We start from the raw sequence: 14,630 nt of genomic DNA on the forward strand, positions 1-14,630 counted from the left end.
GCCCAGGCTGGCCTTGAACTCACAGAGATCTGCCTGGCTCTGCCTCCCAGAGTGCTGGGATTAAAGGCGTGCGCCACCACGGCCCGGCAGAGAAATTGGATTTTTTTTTTTTTTCAGTTTGTAAATCTATTCTATGATTGCAAGTCAATATTAAAACATAAATATTCAAATTGTTATTAATTTTTTTTTCTTTTGACTTTTTCAAGACAGGGTTTCTTTCCATAGTTTTGGTGCCTGTCCTGTATCTCCTCTGTAGATCAGACTGGCCTTGAACTCACAGGCATCCGCCTGGCTCTTCCTCCTGAGTGCTGGGATTAAAGGGATGCGCCAACACGGCAGAGCTTGTTAGCCTAATTCTTAACAATTTGAAGTCTCTTACATAGAATTCCATTCTTTAGCAGATAGGATGTAATAACTCCCATAGATTCAGGAAGCAAAATAGGCTTATTATTCTTCCATAATATTATTTGCCCAGCTTAGCTGGGTGGTGTCGGCGCATGCCTTTAATCCCAGCACCCTGGTGGCAGAGGCAGGCCTGGTCTACAGAGTGAGTTCCAGGACAGCCAAAGCTACACAGAACAACCCCTGTCTCAGAAAACCAAAAAGAAAAAAAACTTTTTTGCTCAGATTATTATTCTGCCTAACAGAATGTAGGATGCTTTTCTTCCAATTTTGTGTTTTATATTTCCGAAGTCTTCAGTACAACCACAGCACTAGTTTCTGTTTCAAAGAAGATGGTTCAAGTATGTACATGATGGGACCTTAGAAAACATTGTTCAGTCCTCTTTCCAAACTATACTTGTTATTTTTTGTCAATTCTGTTCTCACTTCAGAACAATGTTCGAGCTGCTGCCCTAGCAACTGTGAATGCCTGGGCAGAACAGACTGGCATGAAGGAATGGCTGGAGGGAGAAGATCTTTCTGAAGAACTCAAAAAAGAAAATCCCTTCTTGAGGCAAGAGGTTAGTACGATAAGTAAACCATAAGTATTTTACTCATACCTTTTACCTCCTTAGATGGTCTCCACAATAACTGTGTATTCATGGTTAAACCTGTTTTGGGGGAGCGGGGAGTTTAAGACAGGGTCTCTCTATGTAGCCCTGGCTGTCCTGGAACTATGTAGACCAGTCTAGCCTTGAACTCAAGAGTTCTGCCTGCCTCTGCCCTTCTGGTATTAAAGTTATGTGCCACCATGCCCAGTTTAACAAACTTTATTTTAAAGCCAAGAATGGTGGGTTACTCCTGTAGTCCTGGTACTTAAGAGGCTAAGGCAAGGTGATCAGCACAGATTTGAGGCCAGATTGTTCTACATAATGAATTCCAGACTAACATGGACTACTGTATGAGAACCTGTCTCCAGAAAAAACAAACAAACAAAAAAAAACCCTGAAGCATAAACTTATTATCAAAATAAATAAAGGCGATAACAAATTCCTAGAGCATTCTGTGTTTGTTTTGTTTTTTAATTTATTTTCCTTGTATGTATGTGCACATGTGGAGGCCAGCAGTCACTCTCCCATCTTTTTTTTTTTTTCTCCCCAGGAGGTGGGAATTGTGATTGGATCTGTCTTTGTAGTCTTGGCTGTCCTGGAGCTAGATGTGTAGGCCAGGCTGACCTCAAACTCAACAGAGATCCACCAGCTCCTGCCTCCTAAGTGCTAAGATTAAAGGCTTGTTCTATCCCTAATACTGAAGAAAAAATAATTCAGTGTCTGAAACTAATAAAAAATCATTAAGCCTGACAATAATAGTAATTATTCACTTACAATGTTTGACTAGGTTTTTTTTTTTGTCTTTTGGCAGCTTCTGGGCTGGCTGGCTGAGAAACTACCTACCCTTCGTTCCACTCCAACAGACCTTATCCTCTGTGTTCCTCATCTGTACTCTTGTCTGGAAGATCGAAATGGAGATGTACGAAAGAAGGCCCAAGATGCTTTGCCATTCTTTATGATGCATTTAGGATATGAAAAAATGGCCAAGGCTACTGGGAAACTAAAGGTACTAGTTCTTGTGGCTAACAGTGTTAAAAAGCTATTAGGAAAATATTAAACATTAATTTAAATAACCAGAAGATCATATCACCTACCATGGGACTCAATCTGAAATTCTTTTTTTTTTTTTTTTTTTTTTTTTTTTTTTTTTTTTTCTTTTTTGGTTTGTTTCAAGATAGGGTTTCTCTGTGTAGCCCTGGCTGTCCTGGATTTCTGTTTGTAGACCGAGCTGGCCTCAAACTCACAGAGATCTCTGCCTGTCTCTGCCTCCAGAGTGCTTGGATTAAAGGCATGCGCCACCACTGCTCAGCTTCAATCTGAAATTCTAGTGAGAGCAAAAACAAAATTTCTAGCAGTGTAGCTCTGAAGAGTCTGGTGACTTACAGGAGTGCAAATTATTACCTTCTAGAATGGTAGTTCCTCAAATGTGACTTCATAATGTGTGCTGCTTTTATGCTTTATGCTGACTCCTTTACTTCATTGGTAAATTAGAAGCAGGAGCTCAGCCGATTATTTGGCAATAGACCTGTAAGTAATCTCAGTATGAATGCATCGTCATTTCAACTTTGTTTTGCTTTGTCTTTCTAGCCAACTTCTAAAGATCAAGTACTGTCCATGCTAGAAAAGGCCAAAGCTAACATGCCATCCAAGCCTGCTGCACCTGCTAAGACAATGTCCAAACCAGTGGGAGGGTCGGCTCCAACCAAATTCCAGCCTACACCAGGTAAAAACTTTGAAAATGACTTGAAGGAAATCAAAACACAGGTAGCCTGTTAATCTTTGCATTTCCTTTCCTCACCTCTTTCTCCAGATGTTTCTCAAGTACTTATGTGAGAATCTGTGCTAAAGGTGTGATGATTATTTTCTATGCCATAAAGACATTTTGGTATAGTAGTTCAAATACTGCTCTCAAGAATTACTCCACAGCTATTTTCTGTCATTGGACATTCTAGTCAGGAATTGGGAACATCTAGCTTAATCTACTTTAACAGCAGAAAACTGGGGAGGTTAGTGATTTTCACAAGGTCATATAGCCAGTACTTGAATCAGCTTGAAATTCTGCTTAGTCACACGTGATTGCAGGGCACTTCACTGTCAGGGATTGAACCTAGGGCTCATGCTATACTCTCACTCAACCATTGATCTATATCCTGAATCAAAAATGATCTTAGAATCCTGATTTTTTGTTTGTTTGTTTGTTTGGTCGGTTGGTTGGTTTTATTTTTTTAAGACCGAGTTTCTCTGTGTAGCTTTGGCTGTCCTGAAACTTGATCTGTAGACCAGGCTGGCTCTAAACTCTGCCTCCTGAGTGCTTGGAATAATAATCCTGATATTAAAAGTCAGTAACATAGCTGGTTAATGGTGACATATACGTTTAATCCCAGTACTTGAGAGGCAGAGGCAGGCAGATCTATGTGAGTTCAAAGCCAGTGTGGTCTACAGAGCAAGTTCCAGGACAGCCAGGATTACACAGAGAAACCATGTCTTGAAAAACCAAAAAAAAAAAAATAATAATAATAATAATAATAATAATAATATAACCTGTAACCACTTGATTTCTAGATTTCTTGCTTTAGCAAAATAATTTTCTTCTGCTTAGTGGAATAGAACTTGCTGATGCTATGAAGTCAGAAATTTTACATTATGCAAAACTTGTATCCCAAGTGTATATTCAGGTTTAACGTTTATTGGAATCTTGTTTAGAAGATAATTGCAAAATAAATTAAATAAATAAATAAATAAAAATTTAAAGGAAGATTTAAAAAAAGATAATTTCAGTGATGACAGTTCCTTCATTTAAAGAAGTATTAATCTCAAAAAAAAGTATTGTGTGTTATTTAGAATGTAGTCTTCAAAATTACAGTTTAAATAGTGTCAAGCTAGAGGCAGACTTGTTTAATTACTTTGGTAACATGCTTTTAAAAAAATTTTTTTCCAAAATCAGGCTGACCTAGAACTAAGATCCATCTACCTCTGCCTCCTCAGTACTGGGACTAAAGGTGTGTGCCACTACACACAGAATTTTTTTTCTGATGTGAAAAGAAAATAGCCACTACTATACAATTCCATGTTTTATTTGTTGCCGTATGACCAATTGTGGGATATTTATGAAAAAAAAGTGTAAATTGAAACTCTGACCTGCACATTAGGATACAAAGAGAATATTGCTAAATAAATTAGATTCTTGTCTTCTTTGGAAATAGAAAGGGTAGAGCAAACTTTAGAACAAGGAAAATCATGTAAAAGATAAACACACAAGTATACATATATATTTGAATTCTTGTTTTGTAAACCAGTTTAAATTGGTATAATAGAGCGTATTATTTAGTGTTTATTTGAGGTCTTCCAGTTTCACAGTCTTTTTTTTTTTTAATGATTTATTTATTTTTACTTTATGTGCATTGATGTTTTGCTTACATGTATGTATGTGTGAGGGTGCCACATCCCTGGAACAAGAGTTAAAGACAGTTGTGAGCTGCCATGTGGGTGCTGAGAATTGAACCTGGGTTCTCTGAAAGAGCAGTCAATGTTCTTAACCACTGAGCAATCTCTCCAGCCCCTTCAGAGTCTTTTTTAAAATATATCACTTCCTTTTATTTTTATTTGTTTTTTTTTTTTTTTTTTTTTTTTTTTTTTTTTGTTTTTCGAGACGGTTTTCTTGTTAGTTTGCGCCTTTCTGGAGCTCACTTGTAGCCAGGCTGGCTCGAACTCACAGAGATCCGCCTGCCTCTGCCTCCCGAGTGCTGGGATTAAAGGCGTGCGCCACCACCGCCCGGCTCCTTTTATTTTTATTAGCATTTTAATTCTACATAGTGAGTTTACTTACTATATTTTCACACAGGTATATAATGTATTTTCATCATCCTTTATTGCTCTCTCTTGTCTACCTTCAATTCCCCATAATCTTTCTCTTCCCAAATAGTCCTCCTACTTTTACATTTTCTTGATTTTTTTTTTTTTCTTCTTCTTGCAAAATGAGTTTAATTGTAAACAGAAGCATGGACAGCTTACCAGTGGTGACACCACTGGAGAAAAATCTCAATCATTCAATCCATCAGTCAACACCTACTCCACAACCAACCACTAACTGCCAATAGATCCTCATAAAAGGGTGAGGCCTTGTAAGCCCCTCCCCCAATAGCAACTTTTAACTGTAAAGCCTCAGGGAAGGAGTGTGCCTTGTGAGCTCATTTCTCATCCATGATATAATGTTGATGGGTCTTTTTGTTTTCTTTTTTAATGGTGTTTTGTTTTTTTTTATTTAAAATAGGTTCTTGCTATAGAGGAGGCTGGCCTTGAACTCAGAGATCTGCCTGCTTTATAAAGATCTTGTGCAGGTTATATAGCTACTATGAGTTCACAAGCACAGTGGCCAGGTCATGCCCAGGAAACAGAATTCCACAACACTCCCATTTCTTCTACCTCTTACATTTTTCCATTCCCATTTCCTCAATTTTTCCTGAGCCTCTGGGAAGGGGGTTTTGGAGTGGTCATAGAGATTCCCTTTTCGGACTGAGCAGTCAGTAGTCATTACCAACACTTTGACCAGCTGTGAATTTTTGTGGTATACCACTGGTCACTGCAAAAATGTAAATATTTAGAAGGCAATTTGATATATACAACATGTTCATTTATTAAAGCAATTATAGCTTCTCAATAGAGCCTATGACCTCTACAGCTACAGGCTTTTGACCAAATTTACAGTACCAAGCATGAATTTCTTGCTATGGAGAGGGGTTGGCTAGCCCATGTTATTTGTCAGGTCTTTCTAAAGGAATAAAACTGATAGAATGAAATCTATGAATATTTAATACATAATATAAATATATACATATATACTTGATTTATATATGTACATATAAACATATATACTTGATTTATTAGAGTGAATTTACAGGGTGTGGTCCAGGTAGTCTAACAATGGAAAAGCCAAAAATCTGGTAGTAGTCAGTCTAAGAGACTTTGTTTTATCAGTCCCAATCTGGTGCTGGAGTCCAAGAGGATTCCTAGAGAGCTACCTGTCTTCAGTCTACATTAAAATGCCAAAGAAGTAGGTTCTAATACCAGCAAAGAAATTTCTCAGCAACAAGATAGATGAACTTTTCCGAGAGAGTGAGGACAAGTAGGTAAAAAGCAAAAGAAAGCTTCCTTCTTCCATGTCCTTTTTATATGGGCTGTTGCCAGAAGGTGTGCCTCACACTTAGGTTTAACCCCTCAAAAAATCCTTTGCTGGCATGCCTAGCTGCTAAGATTTAGTTGATTCCAGATATAGTCAAATTGACAGCCAAGATAAACCATCACAGCCCTATGACAGTTGCGCCACATCTTGCCAGGCCAATGGGTCATGTAGCACACAGGGTCCACAGCTGAGTAAGACTGTTGGTAATTTTGCTAACCCAGCTATTTGCTTAGTAGTGTCTAGCACTGTGAATGCTAGTCAAACAGGGAGGAAGCTTCCAGCTCATCGCTGCCAGCGGGATTTCTTTCTGTCTTGCATCTGAATAGTACAGTGTTTTCAGCCATAAGGTCTTACCATCTAATCTGGCTCTTAGGGGCAAGCAAGGCAAATGGCAGTCGCTTGTTTGTTTTGTTTTAGGTTAATAACCATGGCTTACAGGAATAACTTTACTCACCCGAATAAAGTACCTCAGACTTCTGTTATTGTTTGCTTTTGTTTTTAATTTCTTAATTAGTTTACACAATAGCAAGTTTCTTTGTTTTTTCCCCAATAACCTTAGTTTTGATCCCTTCACTTCCTCTCACTGTGTAGATCATATCCTCAAACTTGCAGCAGTCTCCCTGGCTCTCCCTCCCAAGTACTAGAATAACAGGCACGTGCCACTCTGCCTAACCATTAAAGAGACACTTGAAGAAAAAAAGGACTAGGGGGAAAAATCTTTAAGTGCCTTATATATTGATACATTTAAGACTGCAGAGTTGGGTTTATTTATTATTATTATGTGTCTAATGTATCCAGGATAAGTGATATTAATTTAACATAGTATATGCTTTCTTCCCCCTCAAAGCACCTGTTGAAGATTCTGTTTCCAGCACCCTAGAAGCTAAGCCTGATCTGAAAAAGGCTAAAGCTCCAGGAGTTTCTTCCAAAGCAAAGGTGTGTTTACTCTGCATACTTACATAGTTCTTTTGTCTTGGTTTTACACACTGAGTCACTCAGTTAGCAAAGGTCATAGTATATATGAAAGAACATCACTACTCATAATATGAAATTTAAGTATTTATAGAAGTTTCTGTGTCTTGTTTGATTAGTTTCATTTTTTGCTATACTTGACATAAAACTTAGGACTTATAGCTAGAGAAACTCTGTACTTCTGTGTCTTGAGGTCATGGCTTGTTATTAATCAGATCTCAAAACAGTTATTCTGTTCCCACAACATGCTGTCATGGAGATCTCTGAATATTTGAACTAGTGAAAAGGAGTCTGGCATAGGTAGCACACACATTTAATCCTAGCACTAGGGAGGTAGAGGTAGTCAGATCTCTGAGTTTGGGGCTAGTCTGGTCTACATGGCAAGATCTTGTCTCAAAAATAAAGGAGAAAAACCATGTCTGGCAGCTCTGGGAAGAATCAGGACTTTAGGGTGATCTGTATTTGAAGATAATTACCTTCTCTCATGTTCTACCATGCAGGGCTTACATGATTTTTTTTTTTTTTTAATGTATTACTGTTTTGCTTACATGTATGTCTCTATGAGGATATCAGAAATCCTGGATCTGGAGTTACAAACAGTTTTGAGCTGCCATGTGGGTCCTGAAAATTGAACGTGGGTTTTCTGGAAGAGCATCCAGTGCTCTTAACTGCTGAGCCATCTCTCCAGCCCCAAATTCTGTAATTTTTTAAAAAGCTTACAAAGCCCTTTCACAAAAATGATCTCTTTCTTTTTTTCTTTTTTGACTGAACAATGTCAGTGTATAGAAAGAAAATCGGGGCAACTAGAAAAATTAAGTTTTGCTGTATTTACAATAATTTCAATAATAAGATTCAAATTTTACTTTAAGCACATGTAATGTTCATCATTTTTCTTTTATCTGAGAAAAATATTTTAGTCATTATATTTGAAAACTAAGCCAGGCAGTGGTGGCGCACACCTTTAATCCCAGCACTTGGGAGGCAGAGTCAGGTGGATCTCTGAGTTTAAGGCCAGCCTAGTCTGCAGAGGTAGTTCCAGGACAGGCTCCAAAGCTACATGGAGAAGCCCTGTCTGGGAAAAAAACAAAGTATTTAAAATATTTATAGCAACTTTCTTCAGAAACAGATTTAGTACCTTAGTTTCAGCACTATAGTAGAGATAGATACATTAAAGAAAGATACATAGAGAAAAATAGAACTTTCCTAACTAAGTGATGTGAGCTATACAAGTGCCATTCATTCAAATGGCATTAGTATGAAATATATAAACAGTATTGCAGAGCCACGTGGTGGTAGTACCCAGGACTCAGGAGGCAGAGACAGACAGATCCCTGAGATTGAGGCCAGCCTGGTCTACAGAGCTAGTTCAGGACACCCGTGGCTACACAGAGAAACCCTCTCTTGAAAAACAAACAAGCAAAAAACAAAAACAACTAAAAGTGTTGAAGATTTCAAGGAAGAAAACTAAAAATTGTCTGTGACCCAGACTAATTTGAGTTAATAGCAATTTTTCCAAATGCATATACCTTTCTAGCTCAATAACTTACAAAGACTCACATAATATAATTTAAAACATGTATAGTACACATATGTAATCAAGGTCTAAGGCTGAGGGGGAGGATTGCAAGTTGAAGACCAGCCTGGTCTACAGAGCAGGACTCTTGTCTCTTTGACAAGCATATTACATGAAAAATGTAATGTAAGATGACTACTCCTCTTGTGTCATGTTGGAATATAAAGGAGAGTGGTTTCTCGGGTTTCTTTGTTTTTTTTTAATCAAATATGACTCTGTAAGTGTGGATGTGTGCCCACTGCTCTTGTTTTAATATAATATAAAATATTTTCTAGATAAAAAAATGATGCTCATTTGATAGGCAGCAGCATGTCTTCATCATAGTGCCTACCTAACTGACACTCTCTTAACTCTGGTTGTAGAGTGCACAAGGGAAGAAAGTGCCAAGCAAAACCACCTTAAAGGAAGATGACGACAAGTCGGGACCTATTTTTATTGTTGTTCCAAATGGGAAGGAGCAAAGGATGAGAGATGAGAAAGGATTAAAGGTAAGGAAGTGATAAGAATCTTTGAGTTTTTACTTGTTTTTATAATCAAAAAGGTTTTCAGGCAGGGTGGTGATTGCACAGGCCTTTAATCCCAGCACTTGGTAAACAGAGGTGGGCAGAACTGTGTGAGTTCGAGGACAGCCAGGGCTACACAGAGAAACCCTGTCTCAAAACAAACAAAAGAACAAAAATTGTTTGGCTTGAAGTGATGGAATACACTTTTAATCCAAGGAGAGATAGGCAGATCTTTATGAATTTAAATGAAAGCCTTTGTGAGTTTGAGGCTAGCCTGGTCTACATAGCAAGCCAGCCAGGGTATATAGTGAGATGCTATCTTTAAAAATTAAAAAAAAAAAGCAGGTTGGTGGTGGTGCACACCTTTAATCTCAGCACTTGGGAGGCTGAGCCAGTCGGATCTCAGTGAGTTCGAGGCTAGCCTGGTCTACAGAGTGAGATCCAGGAAAGGCACCAAAACTACACAGAGAAACCCTGCCTCAAAAAACCAAAAACAAAACAGTAAAATTAAAAAAAAAAAAAAAAAAAAAAAGGGTAAGGGGGGCGACTGGATAGGCTGCTCTTCCAGAGGACCAGAGTTCAATTCCCAGCACCCACATGGCAGCTCACAACAGTCTGTAACTCCAGTTCCAGGGATCTGACACCATCACATCAATGACATAAAATAAAGTTAAATAAATTATAAAAAAGAAAAAGGAAAGAAAAGTAGTTTTTTTTGTTTTGTTTTGTTTTTTTTACCCCCCAATATGGGCTTGGTAGCACATGCCTATAACCCCAACACTGGAGAGGCTGAAGCGGCAAGATTGTAAAGTTCAAGACCTAAAGTTACTTAGCAAGAGCTTATCTCAAAACAAAACAAGAAAATGTTTAGTTTGAAATTCAAATTGCAGCTAATAATTGATTGATTATTTTCTTTATAAATTATCATATTCTTACTTTAGGATTGCTTTAAAAGAAAAGTAATTCTTTTTGTTGTTATTGTTGTTGTTAATAATGTTTTATTTTTGGGTTTTTTTTCTTTCTTTGTTTTTGTTCTTTTTTTCTACCCAAGGTGTCTCTGTACCACTAGCTTTCTGGTACTCACTATGTAGACCAAGCTGGCCTTAAACTCACAGAGACCCGCCTTCCTCTGCCTCCCCAGTATCGGGAGTAAAGGTGTACACCAATACCACCCAGCAAGAAGTAATTCCTTCAAAGAGAATTAAAGAACAGAGACTGTTGCTCCTCTAAATAGAAAGGTGATTTAGTAGTCTTTTAATACTTGATAAACATAAAAAAATTAGTATTCATTGATTATCATCAACTGTACATACTAGTGGACTGTTATTTTAATCTTTGTAATGTACAAAATGCAGATTTGGTAACAACCATATATATAGCTTATTCAGCTGTTTTTGAGGGGTAGAAATAGAGTTGAGTGATGAAGCACTTACCTAGTATGTACAATGCCCTAGTAGACATTTTATTTATTTTCAGACAGATTCTCACTATGTAACCCTAATTGGCCTGGAACTAGCTATGTACATCAAGCTAGCTCTGTCTACAGCCTTCTACCACCACACGTAGCCAGCATGGCAAAAATTTATTTATTTATTTATTTATTTATTTATTTATTTTCATTTATTTTTTTTCTATTATCAGCTTGATACAGTGTAAATTCTTATCCTAATAGTGAAATGTTTCACTGAGGCTTGCCCAGTAATTGAGTAAAACCAAAACTTATTATAAGCCACAGTCTTCCTAGGGTCCCCCCTGCTAGGTAGCCTCCCTGGATCTGTGGCTTGCAGTCTGATTGTTCTTTGCTTTACATCTAGTATCCACTTATGAGTGGGTACATACCATGTTTGTCTTTCTGGGTTTGGGTTACCTCACTCAGGATGATATTTTCTAGTTCCATCCATTTTCCTGCAAATTTCATGATGTCATTGTTTTTCTCTGCTGAGTAGTACTCCATTGTGTATATGTACCACATTTTCTTTATCCATTCAGTTGACAGGCATCTAGGTTGTTTCCAGGTTCTGGCTATTACAAATAGTGCTGCTATGAACATAGTTGAGCGTGTGTCGTTGTGGTATGATTGAGCATTCCTTGGGTATATGCCCAAGAGTGGTATGGCTGGGTCTTGAGGTAGATTGATTCCCACCATACTGATTTATGTACATCAAGCTAGATCTGTCTACCTGCCCTTCTACCACCACACCTAGCCAGTATGGCAAAAAATTTTAAAAATCACTTTTTTTTGTTTTTTGTTTTGTTTGAGATAGGGTCTCACTGTATAGCTCTGGCTGTTCTGGAACTGACTCTGTAGACCAGGCTGGCCTTGAACTTACAGAGTTCCACCTGCCTCTGCCTCCTCAGTGCTGAGATTAAAGTTGTTTGCCACCACGCATGTAGGAGTCACTTCTTTCTTCCCACCATATGTGTCCCAAAGATTCAAGTCATTGGGTCTGAAGGCAAGCACATTTACCCACTAAGTCATCTTGCTGGCCCTAAACAGGTTTCTTCTTAAAATTGTTGTCTGTCTGTCTGTCTATTTATATTGGTTCTCTGAAAATTTCATGCAATGTATTTTGATCTTATCTACTCCTTCATCCTTTAATCCCATCAGGTAGATCTTGAGTTCCAGAGCCATCAGGTCTACATAGAGAGATCCTGTCTCAAAAACAAACAAAAAAATTACTTATTTATTGGCGGGGGGGGGGGGGGGGGGCGCGATATGCATGCATTTACATGTACACATTTGCTCATGCACACACATATTTTGATTACTTCTAATCTTTTTATTGCAAACTACTGTCATAAGCATGTATCAGAGGCTGAAGAGATTGCTTATAGTTTAAGAGCACATACTACTCTTGTACAGGACGCAAGTTTGATATCCAGCACTGTGTCAGGTGAATGACAAACATCTGTAATTCCAGCTCCGTGGTATCTGATGTCTCTACCTCCATGGACACCTACATATACCCACACAGAGATATAGATACATGTAATTTTAAATAATCAAATCAAGTTTAAAAAAAAAAAAACGTTTGAATGCAGGTCTTTGTCTCATAAGCGATTATATCTACTAAATTGCTTAAGTGGTTTGTATGTTTTTTTTTTTAATTTTGGTACATTTTTTTCCTCTGTTAAAATAATGCCAATGCTGTCATGTCACACAATTATAGCATTTGTTTGTTTGTTTGTTTGTTTTTATTATTTGAAGGGGTTGGTCCCCCTGGAGTTGGTACAGAACACAGCCAGGCACCAAGTTCTCAGCACATGGGAGATTTCTTACCCCAGAGAGACAAGCAGTCGGGGAGGCTGCCTCTGGATCCTCTGGATCTGGCAGAGGCAGACAGCAAGCAGCAGCAGCAGCAATGGGTGATTTTGCAGGAGTGGGGTTTTAAGCAGAAAAAGGGGGGAGTCTTTGCTAGGGTGAGTTGGTAAGTCCTGATTGCACAGGTTAGCCAAATAATGGATTCTGGTTGTTGGACCTTGGTGTTTTGTCTCAGGGGTGAACCAGTGACCAGATAAAGGAATGGACCTTGGAGGTTAGCTTTAGGAAGGTAACCTAATGGTTTTTAGCAAAAGGAGAGAGAAGAGTAAAGGGCAAAACCTGTTGGTACCATGTTTACCATGCTCGGGCCTGTTAGAGAGCCCTTCATCATCATCATCATTATTTTATTATTATTATTATTGACATGTTTCACTATGTAGTCCTGGCTGGCCTGGAAGTGGCTAAAATAGACCAGACCAGGCTGGCCACTGCTTTCCTAGTGATGGAATTAAAAAACAAGCAAACAGTGCTCAGCAACATTTTTTTTTTTTTTTTAATATTAAGACTTGCTCAGGGGCGGTGGCGCACGCTAATCCAGCATCGGGAGCGAGCAGGCGGATCTCTGGAGTTCGAGGCAGCTGGTCTAAAGTGAGCTCAGAAAGCGCAAACTACAAGAAAATGTCGAAAAAAAAAAAAAAAAAAAAAAAAAAAAGACTTGCTCAAGGGGCTGGAGAGATGGCTCAGGGGTTAAGAGCACTGGCTGTTCTTCCAGAGGTCCTGAGTTCAATTCCCAGCAACCACATGGTGGCTCACAACCATCTACAATGAGATCTGGCTTCCTCTTCTGGCCTGCAGACAGAACACTCACTGTATACATAATTAATTAATTAATTAATTAATAAAAAGACTTGCTCAAAATTGTTTTCTTGTAAGATTTCCAGGATCATTAAGCTTCCAGAAACATCACACCTTGGGCTGTATTTTGTATTCATATTTAATTACAAATGAATCTTATTTAACTAAAAAGTATCTTAGAGCCAAGCAGGATGATACATGCTTATAACCCAGTATTTGGAAGCCTTAAAGCATCAGGAACTCTACTTTGAGGCCAACCTGGTCTAAAGAGCAACACACAGTCTCCAAAACGTAAGCAACAAGGAGCTGGAGAGATGACTCAGTCTTAAGAACACTGGCTGCTTATCCAGAAGACTGGGATTCAATTCCCAGCACCCACATGGCCACTCACAATTGTCTGTAACTCCAGCTCCAAGGAATCCAGTGCCCTCTTCTGACCTCCAGAGGCACCAGGCATGAATATTGTGTACAGACATATACATATGATCAAAACACCCATACACAAAAATAAAGAGTAAAAGAAAAGGAAATTAAAAAAAAAAAAAAAAAAAAGTAACATGCCAGGACCGTAGTAGTCTAAGACAGGAAGATTACTGTGAATTCAAGGCCAGCCTACTCTCCATATTCAGTGCCAGGTCAGTCAGTACTAAACGGCAAGACCCTGTCTCAAAAAAAAATCACATTAGGTTGGTTCCGTCAACTGTCCCAGGTGACTCTCTGAACCTTGTTTCAGTTGAACTGTTTACACTCACTGCCTTCCTGTTTTTTCCCTCAGGTGCTAAAGTGGAATTTTACTACCCCACGTGATGAATACATTGAACAGCTGAAGACTCAAATGTCTAGCTGTGTGGCTAAATGGTTACAAGATGAAATGTTTCACTCAGACTTTCAGCATCACAATAAAGCCCTGGCTGTCATGGTTGATGTAAGTCTTCAAATATATATATATATATCTGTCTTGGGAGTATGAAAATATGGAGTATTGTGAAATGATCAAGTTTGAATGCCTTGAGGAAGAAATAGAATACACCATGTTCTCTGAAGAGCTATCTCATTTGATAGAATAAATGATAGTGTATTTGGTAGACCCTATTGAAGGTCTAAAAATCTTTAAATTTTCTTTTTGGGCACCACTACAATTTAAGAACTATGGGCCTACTTCCTGTTTGTGAATGGAGACAAAGAAGGAGTGGATGGAGAGGGGAGGGAGTTGGGAAGAGGAGTGGGACAATGTGGTTGGTATGTAAAATAAAAAAAAAAAAAATGTTATTTAGGGGCTGGGGAGATGGCTCAG

General features: G+C 38.4%; 1 protein-coding gene across 4 annotated transcripts in view; it reads left to right on the forward strand.

Annotated features, from left to right (window-relative positions):
- Positions 1-14,630, forward strand: part of Ckap5 (cytoskeleton associated protein 5) — a 113,603-nt gene that overhangs the window by 74,759 nt on the left and 24,214 nt on the right. For all 4 annotated transcript variants that reach the window (XM_028878914.2, XM_028878918.2, XM_028878916.2 and 1 more), the window contains exons 24-29: positions 834-962; positions 1,804-1,998; positions 2,580-2,715; positions 7,019-7,107; positions 9,079-9,204; positions 14,112-14,261. In XM_028878914.2, coding sequence (XP_028734747.1) covers positions 834-962; positions 1,804-1,998; positions 2,580-2,715; positions 7,019-7,107; positions 9,079-9,204; positions 14,112-14,261 — 825 coding nt within the window. The remainder of the gene's footprint in view (positions 1-833; positions 963-1,803; positions 1,999-2,579; positions 2,716-7,018; positions 7,108-9,078; positions 9,205-14,111; positions 14,262-14,630) is intronic.

Source organism: Peromyscus leucopus, chromosome 4, assembly GCF_004664715.2.
Source record: "Peromyscus leucopus breed LL Stock chromosome 4, UCI_PerLeu_2.1, whole genome shotgun sequence".
Taxonomy (NCBI): domain Eukaryota; kingdom Metazoa; phylum Chordata; class Mammalia; order Rodentia; family Cricetidae; genus Peromyscus; species Peromyscus leucopus.